Source organism: Sorex araneus, chromosome X, assembly GCF_027595985.1.
Source record: "Sorex araneus isolate mSorAra2 chromosome X, mSorAra2.pri, whole genome shotgun sequence".
NCBI lineage: Eukaryota > Metazoa > Chordata > Mammalia > Eulipotyphla > Soricidae > Sorex > Sorex araneus.
In genome coordinates, this window is record NC_073313.1 from 169708166 (window position 1) to 169733516 (window position 25351).

At 38.9% G+C, this 25351-nt stretch overlaps 1 protein-coding gene across 1 annotated transcript in view; it reads right to left on the bottom strand.

Annotated features, from left to right (window-relative positions):
* THSD7B (thrombospondin type 1 domain containing 7B) overlaps positions 1-25351 on the bottom strand; it is a 1129969-nt gene that overhangs the window by 59747 nt on the left and 1044871 nt on the right. The window contains exons 18-20 of the mRNA XM_055123230.1: positions 6531-6672; positions 4353-4468; positions 1896-2013 (exon numbers count right to left, since the gene is read on the bottom strand). Of these exons, the coding sequence (XP_054979205.1) occupies positions 1896-2013; positions 4353-4468; positions 6531-6672 (376 nt within the window). The remainder of the gene's footprint in view (positions 1-1895; positions 2014-4352; positions 4469-6530; positions 6673-25351) is intronic.

Below are 25351 nucleotides of genomic sequence, written 5' to 3' on the forward strand. Positions count from 1 at the left end.
TCAGGTCTACAAGACCTGCCACTCAAGATTTCCCTTTTGGCTTTAAATCAAAAGAACAGTGATCAATATTAATCCAAATTTCTCCACTTTCCTATGCATTAACCTTCATAGAACTCATGTATGGGGAAATTCATTCAGAAGGAACACAAATGGGGTCATAAAGCCCCCAAAAAGACACTAAATTTTATCCAATTCATGTAAAATCAAAGTAGTAGGAGTCTGTGGTATGGTGATGATAAGATGCTCCATACTAGGACAGTTGCCAAAATGGAAAAAATATCTACATTCAAGGATGTCACTAAGACAGGCTATCTTAAAGCAGAAAGCTGAAAGGAAAGGAGCAGGTGGAGAAATAGACTGAATCAAATGAAAAGAGAAAAATCTTAAGAGAAAAGTTGCTAATGAGAAAACAAACAGTAATCAAAAGAAAGATATATGCAAGATGATCTCATCAAAGAGCTAGAAGTAATATGTGAGTACCACCAGATGTTTCCCCCCAAAAAAATAAACATCAAAAATAGTACCTAGCCTGGAAATTGGTGTTGAACTCTGGCCTTTCCAGGATCCTACATCCTGGATCACAGATGAACCCTTTTCCATGGTGCATTCTGTCTTGGATCTTTAAACAATACCAGTTAAAGCAGAGAACAACCACAGAACACTCATTTAAGTAAGTAGGTGAAACATTGTAATAATAGCTTCTGCTTAGGGTCTATCATGTAATAAACACTTTCTAGGCCCTCACTCAATTTCTGACATTTACCTTATGATAAATTCTGAAGCTTTTTCAGGATCATAAGGACATCTTAAATCATAGCTGTTTGTTTTCTTGTAATGCTCTAAGTACTCTCTCTTTGTGAAGATGTGTTTTGCTCCCTGATTTGTCCAGTTATTATCCAGAAATAGGATGAGAATGGTATTCGGGTCTTCCAAAGAGGAATTGGAAGAGCTATGCTTGGAATATCACGTTTCACTCATGAGAGGAGGATCTGGAGTCCCAACCTCCATCGATGAATGAGAATCAGGGACGCTGTCTCATTTGTCAAGGTGTTGAAAATCAGATGGGCCAGACACGTAATGTGATTTGGAGAAGACTGTTGGACTAGAGCTCTTACCAGCTGGATTGCTTGGGTCGTCAAAAGAACACCTGGCTGCCCACCTATGAGATGTTCAGACTTCTTTGTCAAGACCCTGAACGAACGGTTTGAGGCTCTTTGTGTTCCTGGAGCGAGCAGATGCCATTTGGCTATACTAGCATGAGATAGGGCAAATGGAGATGTTACTGGCACCCACTTGAGAAAATCAATGAGCAATGGGATGACAAATGATACAAGTGATACAAGTGATTTGTCCAGTTACTGGAATGCCATGCATGTTTCTATTTGCATAGAAAATAAAAATTCCACAGGGCTAGGTGGCTATTACTCTAGAAGGAAACTCGGATATGTTAGAGCCGTTGAGGCTCCCAACCCCTATTACAGACATTATCTGAGGAGAAACTACTCTTGCCTTTATTTTTGTGAGTAAAAATAATTGTATATTCTCTGGTGTTATGCCACTATGATTTGGAAATTTGCCTGACATAGAAATTAGCTCTATTTATATAATTAATACTTCTCCCCCAAATCATGGGGCCTAATTTTTTAAAAAATGTTTGAATTTATGACCCTTTGAAGACTGTCCCACAGAATGTGTACCACTCTGGAATCTGTCACTGGTGACAAGTCCATTTTGCAACCTTTGTATATTGGTAAGGGATTGGTATGAGGCAAGATTCTATCTTTTCTTGTGGGTCAGCCTCCAACCAGGTCACACAGTCATTTGATAAGCTATGAAATACGGAAAGGTAATTAAAAGAAATGTTTTAGTAAAACAAACACAAGGAACCTAGATACCTCCAAGGCCACAAGTCTGTGAGCACTCTGTCCAAGCTGTCCACCCTGAGAGCTGACAATTCACCACACATTCCACCAGGCACTGTATGCTCATTCTCTGGGGCTTCTCCAAGTTATGCTGCAGATGGAAATGAAATTATATTTTACTGGTGAAATGAAGTCAAATACTATCTTTTAAGGGGAATTCTGTCCTTTCTTCTATGGTAATATGTCTACATTTTGGTGGGGAAAATAGTCTTAGTTATATAAATTTGTGGTTATCATGGAAAATTCTTATCCCTTTTAAAATGGTGGAAAGATCCTGACACTTTTATGGTGAGCATGTGAGGCATCAATGCAAGTATAAGACAATAGAGCCAGTAGTGAACTACTACTTCAATAAAAAAATGATATGAGTAATAATATGAAAATGGTTACATTAAAAAATTATTAGCCTTACTTTAAAAATTCTAGAATTGACCTGCAATATTACAGTACCATGTATTAGAGGAAGTTACATGACACAGAGATCTGTTACTGCTGGTCATCCATCATGGGACTGGAAGGATGCTTTTGTATTAAATTCAGGTAGCTTGCACTTATGGATGGGCTGATAGTACATAAAGAATTCAATAATAGAATTCAACAGTAGTCACTGCCAAAAAATAGTAAAACAAAAAAACCAACAATCTATCCAAATATCCTAAAAGAGAATTAATTTAAATGCATAAGCATGGGGAATGTTGTTGACAGAGTTTATTTTCATCTTGTAATTTCTGAACATTATAGGCAAAAGTAAAAAATTTTCCAATGGATCAAGTAAAAGAGACAGTAAAAAACAAATCATCTAAGACAAAAGGAAAGAAAAATAAAAGAAAATTGCAAAAAGAAACATGCCCTATTATGTACTTCTCTAGGGAATATTTGAAATTTGACATATATTAAATCTTAGTAATACCAATACTAAACTAAGATTAATCAATGCACAAGATTAATTGCTATGTGGACAAAATACAAATTTCCACACAGTATCTATAATATATTCAAGATATAGGAATATTTCATTTGAACTAATTAATTTGAATTTATCTAAGCTGATATTCTATTTTTTTGTATTTTTATTAGTGAATCACCATGAGGTAGTTACAAACTTATGAATTTTCATGTTTGCATTTCAGTCATACAGTGTCTAAGCTGATATTCTTAATATAATTGTTGGATATGCTATTTGGAAATCAAAGAAACTTTTTATATTAACAATTTATGTATATGCATGTATATATGACAAAGATTTATATCAGTAAATGTAAGATTTTTGTAGTTGACATTATTATAGATTGGTGGTTTATTTTTCTTGGAGCATACAACTTGAGAGGCAAATTACATGAAATAAAATATTAAATCATTGACACAATAGATAGATTATACCTTGAATTAGTGAGTTTAGAATTTCAATTAAAAGGATATTCAGATGGTTTGGTCTTGGGTGTGGAGTTAGTCTCTGACTACACTGGCAGTTTAGATATGGTGCTGTGAGAATACATAGCAAGTAATTAACTGATCATTTTAACTTTAATTTCCTCCTGTGGACTTGATTTACATTAGGAGAAATGAACGAATTTTTTCCAACTTAAGGAGTACCTAGAAACTTAAATTGACTCAGACACATTATTTCTATTATATAATCCAAATGATCATAAATTATATTATTAGTGATTCTTATTATCTGATAGCATATAATCAACTTTATTTCTATAAAATTCCTCAGTAATGCTTTTCACACATACCTGAGGAAGGAAACATTGATTTCTTTGAAAGGGGTTTGACTACTCTTTTGTTTGAACTACAGTTTGTCACAGACAAAAAAATAAGGTGAAAATAAAGTCATAAAATTCAGAACCCAGTAATCTAAAACTTAGTAAGGAGATATTTTAACTTAGATTGGGAATAAAAATCATAAATATATTTACTTAGTAATAATTTTAAAATCGAATTAATATCAATGCTCATGTACAAGTTAGGATCAGAGCCCACTAATCTGAAACTTGCTAGAAAGCTACTTTAACTTAGATTGGGAATATAAATTATATTTGTGTAATAATAATTTTCTAAGCTAATTAATATCAATGCCCATATACAAGTTAGGATCAGAGTTGATCATATATGCAAATAATGTAATTAAAAAGGAGAATTGTTTCCAAACATTAAAGTCACAGAATAAAAATATTACTGGGAAACAAGATAAATATGTTCTTAGACATACTAAAAATAATGTTTTAAAATGTACTGATTTCCCTAAATGCTTTTAAATGATTCACTTCCTGGTCTCTTTGTGTAAGTTGAAATTAATGAGGTCCAATATTAGTTTTATTATACAAGCTAAGCTGCAATAAAAATTAATTAGTCTTGTTATCAAGTACTGTGGTGTGCACAAACTGGTAGTTGGAAAACAGTGTTGCACGATCATCAACAAGTTACCTGCTCACACTGGTCCATGCTGACTGGCTTGCCATCACTGCGCATACAGCTAAGAAGGCGAGTCTGAACCCCTTGCCCACAGGTAGCATTTTCACTTAGCTGGCATGTGCTCCACTCTACAGGCATAAAATTACCACCATAATGAGTCTTAAATTATGGTCAAGTGTTACAAATACAATGAGTACTTAATTATACAGATTTATTGCAAAACCTATTTAAACAGAGACCTAAAATAATGTTCAGAAGATTTCAAAAAGTCATACCTTTATGTTATTGCAAACAAACATAAATACAAGTAAGTTGCCTTCTTAATGTTTGGTTTATAGAGATAAAAATAATTGAATGCTTTGTGGGAATTTATCTCAACTGGCTGGAGAAGGAAAGAAACTTAACCACGGTGGTAAAGGAAAACCAGCATAATCATCTATTTGCTGAAGATAATTTAGAGATGCACTAGCCTATAAATAATGGTTAGTTTGATGTGACTTTGAAAATGTTTGCAAAACCAAATTCAATCATTTAAACTATTTGTTCTATTTTGCACAGATGAGTCAGGACAGGGTTTGTTATGCAAGTTATATAGCTGCTATAAAACTTAAATTTTTCAAATTATTCTCTGATGAGAGAAGTTTTATAAATTTGTCAGAGAGCATTACCTACTAGACAACTTGGAGTTAGAAGAAAATATATTAATATTAAACTGATTGCTTGCTAAAAAAAATTTTACTCTTATTTTTTGTGCAGTTAGAAAAGGAAGGCCCTTGATTGTATGTAGTGAGAATCCTTTAAAGTGGATTTTCCAGGGGCCTGGAGTGATAGCACAGTGGGCAGGGCGTTTGCCTTGCATGCGGCTGAACTGAGTTCGATTCCCAGCATCCCATATGGTTCCCTGAGCACCGCCAGGGGCGATTCCTGAGTGCAGATCCAGGAGTAATCCTTGTGCACTGCCAGGTGTGACCCAAAAAGCAAAAAAAAAAAACATAAAAAAATAAAGTGGATTTTCCTTTCTACCTAGGTTATCTTAGTATTTAATACTACTAGTAAAATCCATGTAAAGTAATATTAACATATTAGACACATGCCTTTCATTAAAGAAAATTCTACTGAACTTCTAAATATTACAAATGAAGCATCTGAACTTGATTATTATAAAGGAAAAGAGGAAACAGAGTAGTTTCTCTTCCACCTATAAACACAATCGAGGAGGCCCCTAAGAATTTATTAGGAAGTTTTTTACATAAGAAATTTGAGAAGTGCTACTGGGACGGCTATGGATCTTTTCTTTTTTTTCTTTTTCCTTTGTTTCTTTTAGAAAATTCTATACTATTACTTGGCTTTTGCATCCCCATGTCAGTTTGGTCATTGGCATTGAATTCAAAGTTGAGACTTAACATGGAGCAACATTTTGTGGAATTTTGCATACCTGCTGCTCCAGAGAATGGCAGATCGCAGATCGATGCAACAAAACTGTTCTTTGATATAGGTGGTCATAGCACAGAAAATTGTAAGCACTGACTGAACAATGAATCATATTTCTGGTACTTTTGTGATCAGACCTACCTCCTACTCATCTTTAATACACTTCCAAAAAAGTACATCGCAAGCTTTTTATTTATTTATTATTTATTTATTCATTTATTTATTTTTTTGTGTGTGTGAAGCAAGGTAGTTTTCACTGAACAAAATTTTGTAAGATGTGAGATAGAGTTGTGGAAGGAAAGTGTTCAAGAGAGGAGACAAACTTGAAAGAGCAATGAGACATGGAGACAAGCAAGAGAGATACATGTTGAAGGGAGAACACAGACTTAAAAGCAAGCTTAAATTTCTTAAAAGAGCAATGCCTATGAGAGCATGGTTACATTCTCCCGTGAATAGCAAATCACATCCTGGACCTAACTTTTGTTGTTTAAACCTGTCATAGCTTAATTAAACTTTATTTTGAAACTCTGCCTAGTTTTTTTTTAATTCAGAGATCCCAGGTATCCATAGCATGAATAAGCTCTTAAACTTTTCTTGCACGTATATGGACAATGACAATGTCAAGCCCTCAGTCTTCCAAATAATAGATGCACACATCCTACTTTCAGTCTTGAATTCCAAGCATGAAAAACAAGTGCAAACATGCTCATGTTAGCTGATGTTTAGAGAACATGGCATGGCCATAAATTTGAAATTTACCTGTTAGATTATATTGGAACTGGAAGCAGTTTTCATTGAGCAGGCAAGGCTGTGTCTGTGAGTCTTCAGCACATTTTCGCAAGCTCAGCGAGGGTCTCAGCTGATGGCGGGTTCTTCTCTGCAGTGTGTGTGGATCACAGGACTACAAAAACCAGAGGTAGCATTAGGAAGGATCCACAGCTACCTGATAAATCATATATGTTTATCAGCACCTATATAATAGCTACAGGGAAAAGAAAATATAAAGTGTTACATAGAATGTTCAGAAAATACAAACATTCTTCTGTGATTCTTTTCAAGCTTTTCCCCCCATCTGATAGTGTTGGTGTTTATATACAAATAACATTTATTTATGTAGTATTGTTTTATTAGTCTACATTTTTCAGTTACTGAAACAAAAATAAAACCTGCAAATGAAATATTGGTATTAACAACAATAACAATGTGAGAATGCACTAAAACAGACAGGAAAATGACATATATTTCTTTCAATTTAAAATGCATAGTACTGAAACATTGAATATATGAGTAAATTTATAAGTTGATTAATTTAATAGTTGTGAAGTAATTTTATTTTTTATTTTTATTTTTTATTTTTAAATTTATTTATTTTTAATTAGAGAATCACCGTGAGGGTACAGTTACAGATTTATACACTTTTGTGCTTATACTTCCCTCATACAAAGTTCGGGAACCCATCCCTTCACCAGTGCCCATTCTCCACCACCCGTAAACACAGCGTCCCTCCCACCCTCCCCAATCCCATCTCCCCCCTACCCCACCCTGCCACTGTGGCAGGGCATTCCCTTCTGTTCTCTCTCTCTCTAATTAGCTGTTGTGGTTTGCAATAAAGGTGTTGAGTGGCCGCTGTGCTCAATCTCTAGCCCTCATTCAGCCCGCAACTCCCTTCCCCCACATGGCCTTCGACTACAATGTAGTTGGTGATCGCTTCTCTGAGTTGCCCTTTCCCCGGAACGTGAGGCCAGCCTCGAAGCCATGGAGTCAACCTCCTGGTACTTATTTCTACAGTTCTTGGGTGTTAGTCTCCACTCTGTTATTCTATGAGTGCAATCTTTCTATGTCTGTCTCTCTCTTTCTGACTCATTTCACTCAGCATGAAACTTTTCATGCCCATCCACTTAACTACAAAATTCTTGACCTCCTTTTTTCTAACAGCTGCATAGTATTCCATTGTATAGATGTACCAAAGTTTCCTCAACCAGTCATCCGTTCTGGGGCATTCGGGTTTTTTCCAGATTCTGGCTATTGTAAACAGTGCTGCGATGAACATACATGTGCAGATATTGTTTCGATTGTACTTTTTTGCTTTAGGGAGTATTGCCATTTTGACAACATTGATTCTCCCTATCCACGAGCAGGGTATATGTTTCCATTTCCTCATGTCCTCTTTGATTTCATGGAGTAGCGTTATGTAGTTTTCTTTGTAAAGGTCTTTTACTTCCTTGGTTAAGCTGATTCCGAGGTACCTGATTTTCTGGGGCACGATTGTGAATGGGATTGCTTTTTTCATGTCCCTTTCCTCTGCCTCATTGTTTGCATATATGAAGGCCATGGATTTTTGGGTATTGATTTTGTAGCCTGCAACTTTACTGTATAAGTCTATTGTTTCTAAGAGTTTCTTAGTAGAGGCTTTAGGCTTCTCTAGATATAGTATCATGTCGTCTGCAAATAGTGAGAGTTTGATTTCTTCCTTTCCTATCTGGATGCCCTTAATCTCTTATTCTTGTCTAATAGCTATCGCAAGTACTTCCAGTACTATATTGAAGAGGAGTGGTGAGAGTGGGCATCCTTGTCTTGTGCCTGATCTCAGAGGAAAGGCCCTTAGTTTTTCCCCATTGAGGATAATGCTTGCCGTAGGCTTGTGATAGATGGCTTCGACTATCTTGAGGAAAGTTCCTCCAAACCCCATTTTGGCGAGGGTTTTCATCATGAAAGGATGTTGGATCTTGTCAAATGCTTTCTCTGCATCTATTGATATGATCATATGGTTTTTATCTTTACTTTTGTTGATATGCTGGATTATGTTGATTGATTTCTGAATGTTAAACCATCCTTGCATCCCTGGGATGAATCCCACTTGGTCGTGATGTATGATCTTTTTGATGAGTTGTTGGATCCTATTTGCTAGTATTTTGTTGAGGATCTTCGCATCGGTGTTCATCAGGGAAATTGTTCTGTAATTTTCTTTCTTAGTGGTGTCTTTGTTTGCTTTTGGTATTAGGGAGATATGTGCTTCATAGAAACTGTTTGGGAGAGTTCCTGTTTTTTCAATTTCCTGGAAAAGTTTGAGGAAAACAGGCAATAGGTCTTCTTTAAATGTTTGGAAGAATTCGCCAGTGAAACCATCTGGGCCTGGGCTTTTGTTTTTGGGGAGGTTTTTGATTACCGTTTCAATTTCCTTAACATTGATGGGTCTATTCAGGTATTCCAAGTCTTCTTTCTTCAGTGTTGGGAGATTATAGGAATCAAGGAATCCATCCATTTCTTTTAGGTTCTCCTTTTTTGTGGCGTAAAGACTTTCAAAGTAGTCTCTAATGATCTTTTGAATCTCACTGGTTTCTGTTATGATGTCCCCCTTTTCATTTCTGATTCGATTTATTAGAGTTTTCTCTCTTTCTTTCTTTGTGAGACTTGCTAGCGGTTTATCAATCTTATTTATTTTCTCAAAGAACCAACTCTTTGTTTCATTGATCTTTCGGATTGTTTTTTTGGTTTCGATGTCATTAATTTCTGCTCTAATTTTTATTATTTCTTTCCTTCGGTCTGGTTTGGGGTCCTTTCTCTGGTCCTTTTCTAGGGTCTTGAGTCGTGAAGTCAAGCTATCTATGTGGATCCTTTCTTCCTTCCTGAGGAATGCTTGGAGAGCTATAAATTTTCCCCTTAACACGGCTTTAGCTGCGTCCCATAGGTTTTGGTAGCTCGTGTCTTCATTCTCATTTGTTTCTAAGTATCTTTTGATTTCTTCCTTGATTTCCTTCTTGACCCACTCATTGTTCAACATGGAATTGTTTAATTTCCAGGTGTTTGATTTGATTTTCCGTATTTGTGGGTGGTTAGCTTCTATCTTCAGCGCATCGTGGTCTGAAAAGATGGTTGATACAATTTCTATTTTTCCGATTCTATTGAGGTATGTTCTGGGGCCCAGTACATGGTCTATTTTAGAAAATGTTCCATGTGCACTGGAAAAGAATGTGTATTCTTTCTTTTGGGGGTATAAGGCCCTGTATAGGTCTATTAGGCCTCTCTCTTCAATTTCTTCTTTCAGAGTCAGTGTTTCCTTGTTGAGTTTTGTTCTTGTGGATCTATCTAGAGGCGATAAGGCCGTATTGAAGTCTCCGACTACAATTGTGCTGTTAGTGATGTCCTCTTTGAAGTCTGTTAGGAGTTGTTTTAAATATTTAGCCGGTAGTTCGTTAGGAGCATATACGTTTAAGAGTGTGATTTCTTCCTGTTGTACATATCCCTTGATAAACAGAAAATGACCTTCGCTGTCCCTTTTGATCTTTTTCATCCTGAAATCTATGTTGTCGGATACCAGGATGGCCACTCCAGCTTTTTTATGGGGGTTGTTTGCTTGGAGGATTGTTTTCCATCCTTTGACTTTGAGTCTATGTTTACTCTCTTTGTTCAGGTGTGTTTCTTGCAGGCAACAGAATGTTGGGCTTAATTTCCGGATCCATTTAGCCACTCTGTGTCTCTTGATAGGTGCATTTAGGCCATTGACATTGAGAGAGATTATTGTGATGTGGTTTTGTGTCATCTTTCTGTGGGATTTGTTGTTCTTATGGGGCTCCTCCTTGTCTTACAGTAGTCCCTTTAGACCTTCTTTCAAGATTGGTTTTGAGTCTATGAAGTTCCTGAGCTGTTGTTTATCCGAGAAATAGTGTATGGTTCCTTCGAGTTTGAGTGAGAGTTTAGCCGGATAAAGTATTCTTGGTGAGGCATTCATTTTGTTGAGTTTTTTCACTATGTCCCACCATTGTCTTCAGGCTCGGAGGGTTTCTTCTGACAGATCGGCCGTAAATCTGAGGGGTGCTCCTTTGTATGTGATTTCCTTCCTTGACCTTGCTGCTTGCAGAATTGTGTCTCTATCCATGGTATCCGTCATTCTGACTATGATATGCCTTGGGGTCTTTTTATTCGGGTCTCTTTTTGCTGGTACTCTTCGGACTCCTTGTATCTGGATGCCTGCCTTCTCCAGCTCTGGGAATTTCTTAGCAATGATATCTTTGACTGTGTTTTTTTCATTGGGGTTGCTTCCCTGCGGTTCTGGTACTCCAATGATTCTTATGTTGTTCCTCTTGAAGTCATCCCACAGGGCTCTGATTCGCTCTATAGCCCTTTTGAGGTCTTTGGCCATGATTTGTTGTTGTCTATAAGCTTTCTGCAGCTCATCTTCCAGATCACTGATTCTGTCTTCGGCTGTAGTCATTCTACTGTTGAGGGCATCTAGTGAGATTTTTATTTCATCTACCGATTCCTTTATTTGTGAGACTTCCGTTCGAAGGTTTGAAATTTCTGCTCTCATTTCTGCTCTCATTTCTTCCTGGATTTTCTTGGTAGACCGTTCCAGCGCTTCATTCATCTCCTCCCTTAATTTATTGGATGTCTGTTCCATATTTGCTTGGAGTAGGTCGACTCTCCTCCAGATTTCCTCTCTGAATTGTTTATCTGAGAGGTCGTAGATGTGAGAAGCCCCTGTTGAGGTTTCTGGTATCTTTTCTTCACCCTCTCTTCGTGGAGGGGATTTTCGCTGCTTCTTCATATTGTCACGGAAGTATAGAGTTGGAACCTTGTAGTTATTTATTCCTCTTCCTTTTTGTGGGAAGAAGGGGCTCCGATTGTGCTAAACTTCCCTTATTCACTGACAGCTTTTATAGTGTCAGCCTAAGCTAATGGCTATTTTGCGTAAGTGTTTGAGATCGCAAAAGTGAATTTTCAAAGGAATACACAGTACCGATTGAGCTGAGGTAGCAAAGAATAACTGCGGCCGCGTTAGCGTTGGCAGCTCCGAAAGTAGGCCACGCCCACTTTGAGACCACGCCCACTAAGACACAGGCCACGCCCCCAGTGTCTTCCTGTTGATGGGGGGGATGGGAGGGCGTGGCCGAGGGATGGTCCTCGTACCTGAAGGACTTGCGCAGTTACAAGCCGGTTCGGGAGACGGGGTGCGCAGGGCGGGCGGGGAGTGGCTTCAGAAACTCGGGGGTGTGAAGTAATTTTATATTTTAATTTTATCAAATTGTTTCTAGATCATCAAGAAGATTCACTAAAACCAAGTAACTATTCTTAATATCTGAAACTGTACCTCATGTTAAATGTTTACCAATAGGTTATTACTAGTTCTTCAATTCATTTCGTTATTTTCAGGAGAAAAGATAATAACCTAAAGTGATCTGTGAGTTAAAGGAAATGAGTGTATGTAGCAGATAGTCTTAAACAATGTTGTCTGTTCCACCTTAAAAAAATATTGGAGGGGCTGGAGCAATAGCACAGCGGGTAGGGCGTTTGCCTTACATGCTGCTGACCCAGGTTCGAATCCCAGCATCTCATATGGTCCCCTGAGCACTGCCACGAGTAATTCCTGAGTGTAGAACCAGCAGTAACCCCTGTGCATGCCAGGTGTGACCCAAAAAGCAAAAAAAAAAAAATTGGTGTCTAAATCCAGTTAACATGTGTCAGCACTTATGTGTACACTTATTCAAAGTCACCAAATAAATCAGAGAAGATAGCATATATAAACAATCTACACACAAGTCAAATTGCACACAATCATAAAAAAAAGCTACACATAAATAAAATTGTTACATAACCTGAACAATTCACTTATATTCTTTGATACTGTGGTTTCTGAACTAAATCTTTGCATAAAGAGGCATGCATATTCAAAAGTGGTACATAGGAGTATAATATAATGATGCTAAGGAATCTCTTCCCTTAGATTTTTTCACTAAGACTTGCAGATATACTTCAAAAATGTTGGAGTCAGACTCAGATTTCATAATCATGTATTTCCTGATAATGGCCTTTCATAAATGTATTGAAAACCAATACTTTAGCGCCTGGCACCTTTCAGCCACCACACCGACGGGCCCTGACCCCTCCCCATTCTGCAGGTAATTGGGATATCCCTCGGAGACCCTGCCCATCTCGGAGAAGCCCTTTCCAGCCCCCTGTCCAAGGTTTGGGGCTCGCTCTGACTCCCCCACCCCCGCCTGGCACCTTTTGGCCACCACAGCGTTGGGCCCTGACCCCTCCCTCATCTCCAGGTTAGGGGCATGTCCTCACCTTAGGGGGTGTGGCCTCAAAAGTGGGGGTGGCCTCTTTCCGAAGCGGCCGCAATTGTTTTTTACCATTCCATGCATTGTCCTTTGGCCACAATTGATAGAATCTACTCCTCTGAAGAATTCCCTGGTCATCTTAGTCACTATATGTTAATAGTCAACTAACCTAGCCTATCCTAATTTCACGAAAACTGTCAGTGAACACAGCAAGTTGCACATAAAAGACCTTTGTAAAAAGAGCATAGCCCCACATCTTCAGTTGAGGCCCCTCCCAAGCAAAGGAGAGCACCGGATAGTAAAGCCCAGAACAATATGAAGAAACAGCGAAAATCCCCACCAGCAGCAGAGATCGAAGAAAGTATCTCACTAACCTCAGCAGCGACTTCCCAGAAATACAACCTCCTCTTGGATAAAGAATTCAGAGAGGAAATCGTGAGGATGGTTCACGAAATCGAGCAACTATGGAACGAACATCCAATAAATTAAGGGAGGATATGGATGCAGCATTGGAACGGTCCACCAAGATAATCCAGGAAGAAATGAGAGCAGAAATTTCAAAGCTACGAACAGAAGTCACACAACTAAAAGAATCAGTTGATGAAATAAAAAACGCGGTAGGAGCCCTCAATAGTAGAATGACTACAGCCGAAGACAGAATCAGTGAGCTTGTAGATGAGCTGCACAAAGTTATAGGCAACAACGAATAATGGAAAAAGACCTCAAAATGGCTCTGGAGTGAATTAGAGTCCTAGGGGATGAACTCAGGAGAAACAACATAAGAATCATGGGAGTACTAGAACCACACGGAACCAATCTCAATGAAAAAAAAAACACAATTAAAGACATTGCTAAGAAATTCCCAAGGCTAGAGAATGCGGAGATCCAGATCCAAGGAGTCCGAAGGGTACCAGCTAAAAGGGACCCAAATAAAAAATCCCCAAAGCATATCATAGTCAGAATGATGGATGCCATGGATAGAGACACAAAACTGCAAGCAGCAAGATCAAAGAAGGAGATCATATACAAAGGAGCACCTCTTAGATTCACAGCAGACCTATCAGAAGAAACCTTCCAAGCCTGAAGACAATGGTGGGATATAGTGAAAAAACTTAATGAAATGAACGCCTCACCAAGAAAACTCTACCCGACTAAACTCTCAGTTAAACTTGAAGGAACCATACACTATTTCTCGGAGAAGAAACATCTCAAGAACTTCATAGACTCAAGACCAAATTTAAAAGAAGGACTCAAAGGGCTACTATAAGACAAGGAAAAAAACATACAAGAACAACAAAACCTACAGAAAAATGGCAAAAAATCCCATGACAATAATTTATCTTAATGTTAACGGTCTAAATGCACCAATCATGAGGCACAGAGTGGCAAAATGGATTCAGAAACTAAACCCAACTTTCTGCTGCCTACAAGAAACACATCTGAATAGTCAGAACAAAAACAGACTCAAAAATCAAAGGATGGAAAACAATCCTGCAAGCAAACAGCTCCCTCAAAAAAAAAAAGCGGGGGTGGCCATACTAGTATCCAACAACATAGATTTCAGGCTGAAAAAGATCAGAAGGGACAGTGAAGGTCATTTTCTATTCATCAAGGGATATGTACAACAGGAAGAAATCACACTCTTAAAAGTATACACACCTAATGAACGACCAGCAAAATACTTAAAAGAACTCCTAACAGAATTTAAGGAGGACATAACTAGCACCAAGATAGTAGTTGGAGACTTCAACACTGCCTTATCACCTCTGAATAGATCAACAAGAACAACACTCAGCAAGGAAACAATGGCTCTGAAGGAAGAAATAGAGGAGACAAGGCTAATAGACCTAATACAGGGCTATAGGACCCAAAAAGAAAGAATACACATTCTTTTCCAGTGCACACGGAATGTTTTCCAAAATAGACCACATTCTGGGTCACAAATTATACCTTAATAGAATCGGGAAGATAGAAATTGTATCAACTATCTTTTCAGACCATGATGCGCTAAATATGGAAGTTAATCAAACACAGACACAGAAAACCAAATAAAACACCCGGAAATTAAACAACTCACTATTGAACAATGAGCGGGTCATGAAGGAAACCAAGGAAGAAATAAAAAAATACCTTGAAACAAATGAGAATGAAGACACAAGCTACCAGAACCTATGGGACGCAGCTAAAGCTGTATTAAGGAAAAAACTTATAGCTCTGCAAGCTTTCCTCAGAAAGAAAGAAAGGGCCTATGTAGATAGCTTGACTTCGCAGCTCAAGATCTTAGAAGAGGACCAGCAAAAGGAACCCAAACCAGATAGAAGGAAAGAAATAATAAAACTTAGAGCAGAAATTATACTGATTATAATTATAATTATACTGATATGGAAGCCTGAAAAATAATCCGAAAGATCAATGAAACCAAGAGCTGGTTCTTCGAGAAAATAAATAAGATTGATAAACCACTAGCAAGACTCACACAAAAAAAGAGAGAGAGAAAACTCTAATAAACCGAATCAGAAATGAAAAAGGGGATATCACAACAGATACCAAGGAGTTTCAAAGGATCATCAGAGACTAATTTGAAAGTCTGCATGCCACAAAACAAGAGAACCTAAAAGAAATGGATGGATTCCTTGATTCTTACAATCTCCCAAGACTGAACAAAGAAGACTTGGAATACCTGAATAGACCCATTAATATTAAGGAAATCGAAACTGTAATCAAAAGTCTTCCCAAAAACAAAAGCCCAGGGCCAGATGGATTCACTGGCGAATTCTTCCAAACATTTAAAGAAGACTTGTTGCCAGTTCTCCTCAAGCTTTTCCAGAAAATTGAAAAGAGAGGAACCCTTCCGAACAGTTTCTATGAGGCACATATCTCCCTAATACCAAAAGCAAACAAAGACACCACTAACAAAGAAAACTATAGACCAATATCTCTAATGAACACCAATGCGAAGATCCTCAACAAAATACTAGCAAATAGAATCCAACAACTCATCAAAAAGATCATACACCATGACCAAGTGGGATTCATCCTGGGGATGCAAGGATGGTTTAACATTCGGAAATCAATCAACATAATCCAACATATCAACAACAATAAAGATAAAAACCATATGATCATATCAATAGATGCAGAGAAAGCATATGACAAGATACAACATCCGTTCATGATAAAAAACTCTCACCAAAATGGGTTTTGCCACGAACCTATGGCAAGCATTATCATCAATGGGGAAAAACTAAAGGCCTTTCCTCTAAGATCGGGGACAAGACAAGGGTGCCCAATCTCACCACTTCTCTTTAATATAGTACTGGAAGTACTAGCAATAGCCATTAGGCAAGAAAAAGATATTAAGTGGATTCAGATAGGAAAGGAAGAAATCAAGCTCTCCCTATTCGCACACGATATGATATTATATCTAGAGAAGCCTAAAAGCTCTAGTAAGAAACGCTTAGAAACAATTGACCTGTACAGTAAAGTCGCAGGCTATGAAATCAATAACCAAAAATCCATGGCCTTCCTATATGCAAACAATGAGACAGAGGAAAGGGCCATGAAAAAAGCAATCCCGTTCACAATCATGCCCCAGAAAATCAAATATCTTGGAATCAGCTTAACTAAAGAATAAAGGACCTCTACAAAGAAAACTATAAAACACTACTCCATGAAATAAAAGAGGACATGAGGAAATGGAAACATATCCCCTGCTCATGGATAGGGAGAATCAACATTGTCAAAATGGCAGTACTCCCCAAAGCATTATACAGATTTAATGCGATCCCTATAAGGATACCCATGACATTCTTCAAAGAAATGGATCAAGCAATCCTGAAATTCATACGGAACAATAAATGCCCACGGATAGCTAAAACAATTCTTGGGAAAAAGATGATGTGTGGCATCACCCTTCCCAACCTTAAACTTTACTACAAAGCAGTAACAATTAAAACAGCATGGTACTGGAACAATGGCAGAGCCACAGACCAATGGAACACAGCAGAATATCCCTACACACAATCCCAAATGTATGATCATCTAATCTTTGATAAGGGAGCAAGAAATGTGAAGTGGAGCAAGGAAAGTCTCTTCAACAAATGGTGCTGACATAACTGGACAACCACATGCAAAAGAATTGACTTAGACCTTGACCTGACACCATGCACAATAATCAGATCAAAATGGATTAAAGACCTCAAAATCAGACCACAATCCATAAGGTACATCGAAGACAAGGTCGGCAAAAACCTTCACGATATTGAAGCTAAAGGTATCTTCAAAGATGACACGGAACTAAGCAACCAAGTAGAAACAGAGATAAACAAATGGGACTATATTAAACTAAAAAGCTTCTGCACAGCAAAAGACACAGTGACCAGAATTCAAAGGCAATCTACAGTATCGGAAAGGATATTCACCCAATACCCATCTGATAAAGGGTTGATATCAAGGGTACATAAAGCACTGGTTGAACTCTACAAGAAGAAAACATCCAACCCCATCAGAAAATGGGCCAAAGAAATGAACAGAAACTTTTCCAAGGAAGAGATACGAATGGCCAAAAGGCACATGAAAAAATGCTCTGCATCATTAATCATCAGGGAGATGCAAATCAAAACAACCATGAGATACCACCTCACACCACAGAGAATGGCACACATCCAAAAGAACAAAAGTAATCGCTGTTGGAGAGGATGTGGAGAGAAGGGGACCCTTCTCCACTGCTGGTGGGAATGCTGACTGTTCCAGCCCCTTTGGAAAACAATATGGACGATTTTCAAAAAATTAGAAATTGTGTTTCCATTTGATCCAGCAATACCAGTTCTGGGAATATATCCTGGAGGAACAAAAATGTATAGTAGAAATGGTATCTGCACTTATATGTTCATTGCAGCACTGTTTACAATAGCCAGAATCTGGAAAAAACTCGAGTGCCCGAGAACAGATGACTGGTTAAAGAAACTTTGGTACATCTATACAATGGAATACTATGCAGCAGTCAGTAAGGATGAAGTCATGAACTTTGCATATAAGTGAATCAACATGAAAAGTATCATGCTAAGTGAAATGAGCCAGAAAGAGAGGGATAGAATATAGAACAACAGAGTAGGAGACTAATACCCAAGAATAGTAGTATAGAATACCAGGATGTTGGCTGTATAGCTTGGAAGCTGGCCTCACACGCTGGGGGAAAGTCATCCCAGATAGAGAGGCGAACCCCTAGTAATATGTGATTGGATATCCTGCGCGGGAAGGGAGATGCGTGCTGAAAGTAGACTAGAGACTGAACAGGATGACCACTCAATACCCTTATTTGGAACCACAACACCCAAAAGGAAGGATAGATATCAAATTGAAATGCCCCACTACAGAGGCGGGGTGGGGTGGGGGGGTTGGGACTGGGGGTGTTGGAGGGATATTGGGTTCATGGGTGGTGGAAAATGGACACTGGTGGAGGGATGTGCTCTTAAACATTGCATGAGGGAAAAACAATCATGAAAATGTGCGAATCTGTAACTATACCCTCAATGTGACTCACTAATTAAAAAATTAAAAAAAAAGAAAACCAATACTTTAGCTTACTCTACTAATTTTTTTTTAACAAAAACTGGTAAGGAGCAAAATAAAGCTGCGTGATCCACATATATACTCCAACCTAATCTTTGGCTTAATTTCATGTTATATATCTAATAATTGCACTGACATTTTTGAAAAGTGATAAATGAATTATATTTCTACTTATTTATGTATGTTAACTAACTAGGGCATTCATAACAAACTTCTTCACAAGAGAAAGAAGGGGCTAAGGAAAACAGGGTTGCAAAGTGTAGGATAACATAGCCTCTGATAGTCTAGGTTTATTGGGTTACTCCCATCATAGTGCTCCCATTCCTCTGTGTTTATTTGTAGCTTCTTTCTTAGTGTTCTGTTGACTTGTAAATATTGTTTTTCTCTTCTCTTTGAGTCCTTTGCATAGTTTATACAGAGCCATATCCTTTTTGTATGGACACAGGAAGACTTAGCAAATGCTACACTTTTGTAACCTGGGAGTCATTTGACTCCACATGATATTTTCTTCCTGGGCATCTGTTCTCTTGACATAAGCCTCAGCTGCCCTTACTTCCTAGCAACCCCCAAAGCAGGGTCCTGACGAGGGATGAGACGGACCCAGGGCAAGCGGGTGAGTGGTGTGCTACCCTGGCATCAAGATGGGCCTGGCCAAAGTGCCTAATGCTTAACTATAAGTTAAGAGCTTGGTCATGGATAAATGCTGTCATGATCTAAACAGTGATAACTAGATTCAAACCCTGCTAGGGTTAGGAATGATTAATCTGGCCTGAGTGCTGTAGTCTGAGTCTGTGGCAAGATGTTGCCAGGAGAGCTGCCTTGCAAGCCTCAATGTATCTTTTGCTATGTCCATACAAAAATTACTAGTATTAAGATGTGAATAAGTTCTTGGACTAAGGAAAGAAGTAAAACCTTAAGAGGTATTTTGCCTGCTGACAGTGGGGAAGGGCTTTGGAATGCCCTTAGGTAGTATTTCCTTTGAACCTGATGGCCCTCAGGAAGGGCTTTCTTATATTGATTTTGCTACCTGGTTGGGTGTAGCCTAGAGGGCAAGGTGGGAGAGACAAGTAAAGGGAAAGACTTGTGAGAGGGAATCCAGAGCTGAGGTAGATCCAGAGAGAGGATGGAACTAGGAGTGCGGGAGGGAGATGAGAAAGACGGAAGATTGAATAAATGGTAACTAATCAGCAACCAGATTGGTCCTCATTCTTCCTTTGACTGTCCTTGGCCAACAGCCATCCCGAGATCTAGTCCATGCTCAGCAGTTCCAGAAGAGCACCGAACACGGATGGTGAGACAGAGCCGCCCAGAGAGCCCGCGAGTGCACATGCCTGTCGGCGTACCTTAGTTTTTTACAGCCGGCATCCCTGGAGTGGGCACAAACGACCAACTAAGGGTAAGAATAACGTTTGGTGCATCCCCACTCTAGAAAGTGAGTAGGAGAACAGGACTTTTTAGTGTGCTGGGAATTAGAATCCTAGCAGCAATCCCCTACTAAGATGGGGCAAACTCTTGGCCTTCCCAAGATCTTTCATATTTTCTCAAACCAGACTGAACAGGGCAAGCCATTTATGCATTTGATTCAGGGTCTCTCCCACAGAACAGGAGACCTGGAACTCTGCATTCCCAGAGACCAACTCCTGTCCTGCTTTAAAGTAGTTTATGTGGTTAGCCCATGGTTCCCAAATGAAGGAACTCTAGACACCAAGATTTGGAAAAAAGTTAAGTATAATGTCTCTAAGGCATCTAAGGAAGGGACTAAGATCCCCGTGGATTTCTGGATTACATAGGAGATTGTTAATTCTATTATCCAGTTTTTGAAAAGTACAATTAATGTGGAGGAAAATATTATAAATAATACTGCCTTAGCTCCTCCCACACCTAAGTCTTGAAAGGGTTTTCATAATAAAAATATTTCTGAGGCTGGTGAATATAGCTCTACTTCCAGTGCATCAGATGAAAGTGATGTGGGTTATGAATCTGCTACCACTTACTCAGATTCTGAGTCTGAGAGTGACTCAGCCAATCGGCCTCCAGACCGCTCAGGACATGCTCCCAATCGCCCAGTCCAGGCAGAGAAGCAGCAGCGTCCATCTTATCGCAGGTTAAGGATGGATTCTCTCCCTCATTTCAAACAGGTCTGTGTCTTGTACCAGCCTACATCTCTGTTCTGTAGGGAGTATCTTACAGACTGGAGTAAAAAGGCCTACTGGGTACCTTAAGATTTTCACATGATTACTAAGACATGCTTAAGCCCTTCTCAGTACCTGCAGTGGAGAATGTGGCTCAGTGATGAGGCCAAGGCAAAGCTTCAAGGCCTAGGCCATGCTGGACAAAACTTTTCAGGGATTGAGTTGATTTACGAGATATTAATTGGTGAAGGGCAATTGTGCGACCCATAGAGGCAAGGTGACTTGCCTCCTGCTGTTTTTGCTCATGTCCTGAATGCATAGGAGAAGGTTGATGCAGATGCAGAATTTAAGGGAAGTTTTACAAAGATTTTCCAGAGAGCCTCAGAACCTTATGCAGATTTCATAGGAAGGTTGATGAAAGCCATTGAAATGCAGGTTAAGGACAAGAGAACTCAGGAGCTGTTGACTAAACTATTGGCCTTTGAAAATGCTAATGAGGATTGCCAGGCCATTCTGCGCCCTATTAAGGGGAAGGAAGACATATTCGGGTACTTGGAAGCGTGCTAGAATGTTGGCTCTGCTAAACATAAGGTGCAGGTCTACGCTTTACAGAGACAAGCTCAGAAAAGATGTTTTAATTGTGGAAAACCAGGCCACTTTCGTAAAGATTGCAGAGTGCCCCCAAGTAGAGCTACTGTGAGCATGTCCTGGGCCCTGTCCCCGGTGTAAGAAGGGAAACCACTGGGCCAGAGACTGCAGAGCCAGACCTGCTCCTCCTGGGCCCTGTCCCCGGTGTAAGAGGGGAAATCATTGGGCCAGAGATTGTTGCTTTAATTTTGATGCAGTAGGTGACCCCAACTCAGGCCACCTGCAAGGGGGCCCCGCAAAATCAGGGTTTGTTCCCAGTTTCAGCCCCTTTCCCCAGTGTGGAGTTTCAGAGCTCCAATCAGTATAATCACTGCAGCCAGTGATGGCAGGAAGTGCAGCCTTGGATATTTCCTGCCCTGATACAGTTATTACAACCCCTTTTCAATAGAGAACACTGCAGCTTTAAACCCACCACCTCTGCATTTTCAGTGGACATATGGAATGTTAAATCAAATACAAAAAGGAGGTATTTTCTCAATTGAATGTAGCAGGAAAACTCCTCATTAAAGGAAAAGGCTATGCTTCTGTTTCAACAGATGATAACCCCACTGAGAAATTTTGGATCCCTTTACATCTCATCAGAAGTAGATTTGGATCTCAGACCTTCAGAGACTCATAACGCTTCAAATTCCAGCTCCAAGCCATTGACAAACTGATTTAAGCTGGAAATCACAAGGAAAGAAGAGGAGGTTGATTCCTCCCATTTTCTTTTTCCCAAGAATTGCTTTAGCTATTCGTGGGGGGTTATTGTTCCATATGAATTTCAGGAGCACTTGCTCCATTTCTTTGAAGAATGACAAGGGTATCCCTATAGGGATCGCATTGAATTTGTACAATGCTTTGGGGAGAATTGCCATTTTGACAATATTAATTCTTCCAATCCATGAGCAGGGGATATTTTTCCATTTCCTTATGTCTTCTTTTATTTCCTGAAGTAGCGTTTTGTAGTTTTCATTATACAAGTCCTTTACCTCCTTAGTTAAGCTGATTCCGAGGTATTTGATTTTTTGAGGCACAATTGTGAACGGGATAGCTTTTATCATGTCGCTTTCTTCTCTCTCACTATTTGCATATAAGAAAGCCATGGACTTTTGGGTATTGATATTATAGCCTGCAACTTTACTATACGAGTCTATTGTTTCTAGGAGTTTCTTGGTAGACGTTTTAGGGTTTTCTAAGTATAATATCATATCATCAGCGAATAGTGAGAGCTTGATTTCTTCCTTTCTTACCTGAATGCCCTTAATATCTTTTTCTTGCCTAATCGCTATTGCAAGTACTTTCAGTACTATATTGAACAGAAGAGGAGAGAGTGGGCATCCTTGTCTTGTCCCTGTTCTCAGAGGGAAGGGTCTAAGTTTTTCCCCATTGAGGATGATGCTTGCCGTAGGCTTGTGGTAGATGGCTTTGACTATATTGAGGAAGGTCCCTTCTATACCCATTTTGGCGAGAGTTTTCATCATAAAGGGGTGCTGGATCTTGTCAAATGCTTTCTCTGCATAAATGGATCAACATGGAAAGTATCATGTTGAGTGAAATGAGTCAGAAAGAAAGAGACAGACATAGAAAGATTGCACTCATATGCGGAATATAATGGAACTGAGAAGTACAAGTTGGCAACGATGCAACTTCTGGCAGATATCTCTCTGGACTTAGTTACTAAAATACTAAATTACAGAAACCCAAAACTGAGAGGCCGCTAAGTGTGGTCACTCGACCTCATACCTCTTCATCCTCAGCAATGGAAAACAAATTATCTAATGCTTCCTTTTCAGCAGGTCTGACTTTAGGGGAGAGACTCTCCAAACAATAATAGTGAGTTTTGTTGAAATATTGTATGCAATCAAAGTGAAAGTAAAGTGAAATTTATTAGTTACACAGGCGGGGGGGGGCTTAAGGTGGGGGGGGCTAGGGGCGTGGGGGGTTTAGGGGAAAAAAAAAAGAAGAGGAGCTAGCATTAGAAGACCTGCAGCAAAGGCCTCTTGCTCCTTTAACATAATGAGGTCAAATTAAGACCTTTCCTTATACCCTCTTTTACAGGTTGTGGATTGGACAATGCCAGGCCTCCATATTTTTAATTAACAGTACTTTACTTTTACCCTTTCCTTGGAATTCACAGGTTACTGAAGGAGAAAGGATGGCTTTTAACAGGAATACATTCGTATTGGAGCTTCCCTCTGTCTCTTTCTATTCACAGGCATGGAGACCAAACCCCAACTGTCAACGCCTCTGATAACTTTAAAAAGTGTTTTATTCTCAAACATAAGCTAAGGTTGCACATCTATGACTGCCAAGGAACCAGACCAGAGTATGGTTGCATTCCTCTGCTGAAGTTCTCCTGGCAGAAGTTGTGATGCTCCTGTTTATATGTGGATGATTTCATTATAGGATCAAGACTTTCCAAATAGAAGCCTTAATCCCTTCTCTCTAGGATATTTATATAAAGATTTACTGTCAATTTCTTAAATAAAAAAGTGAGAAATTGATGTGTGGATAACCAACCCAATATCAACTTGGATCACTTTCATTATAAAGATCAAGGTCATATAGATAGACTTTATTTGCTAGAGAAAAGAAACGACCAATGAGAGACCATTGGTTCTGGTTCTTATAAGGCCTTTAAGAGAGTAGATTCTTACTGTCTTTGAAACTGAGCAATTCTCTTGAAGTTCAAGCCTTCCTTATGGCAATGTTTTATCACCTCTTTTATTCTCTCTACTTCAAGGTCTTTAGCTGGGGCTTGATATGAATATTTTTCTTAACAAGTCAAAATTAAACCAGAGATTCGCTTCAAGACTTCCCTGACTTCCTTATAAACAAATAAATGGAAGGACCTCATCTAACGGTGCACGTGCATACAAACTGAAGTATACTCCTTCTTATGGGCTAAGAGTCCAAGTGTTGATTTTCTTGACAATAAAAACATGTTCTTTGCCTGGCATGCATTATATGAGTATTAAATATTTGTAATATAGTATAATTTGATTCCCTGCACATTTTCTACAAAATCTAGGTGCTATTTCTCAGATAACTAAATTCATAGTTTTAATTTACCATATGAAATAGCAATATAGAAAATGGTTTAAATAAAAGCATATAAGAATATATAATTTGTTGTTTGTCTCACGAGTGGTGGAATATATACATCCACATATATGTGTGTGTATATATATATATATATGTACCATCCTAACACTTGTAAATTTTAGTTCCTCTGCAAATTTCTTGTCTGCATGTGGGCCTGACTTCCTTAAAGCCTTGTTAACTTCCATGAGTTTTGAAACCCAAACACATTTATTCTATAGTACACATTTCTTAAATGGTCTCTGCATTTTATTTAACTAATTTACACTACTGCCACTTGCCCTGATGTTTTGTATCTTCCACATGGCTATATATATATATATATATATATATATATATATGTGTGTGTGTGTGTGTATGTATATATATACATATATATATATTTGGAAAAATAGGCTAAATATTCATAAATTGACATTGTAATAATTTGTAAGGACTTAAAAAACTAAATATACTACAATTTTCAAAAGATAGCAAGGGATGAAAAACTTCTGGAAGGTAAGAAAAATATGTAGCACTGCGCTGTAACACTGTCCTCCCGTTGTTCATCAATTTGCTCAAGTCAGCACCAGTAACGTCTCCATTGCAAGACTTGTTACTGTTTTTGGCATATTGAATATGCATGCCATGGGCAGCTTGCCAGGCTCTGCCCTGCAGGCGAGATACTCTCGGTAGCTTGCCAGGCTCTCCGAGAGGGGCAAAGGAATCAAACCTGGGTTGTCTGCATGCAAGGCAAATGCCCTACCCGCTGTGCTATTGCACCAGTCCAAGAAGAAAAATATGTAGTGAAGAAGTGTTATTCATGCCTCTCAATTAAAAATAAATCTTACAGGTCCTGAGGAGTAGACAACAGATACCTAAAAGAGTTTTCTGCATTTTACAGCTCAGAAGGGGAAGCAAAGCCACTATTTATGGATACATATGTATATAGCAGGTAGGGCATTTGTCAGCAGGTAGGGCATTTGTCTTGCATGTGGCCAACCCGGGTTCGATCCCTTTGTCCCTCTTGGAGAGCCTGGCAAGCTGCTGAGAGCAGCTTGCCCGCACGGCAGAGCCTGGAAAGCTCCCCTTGGAGTATTTGAAA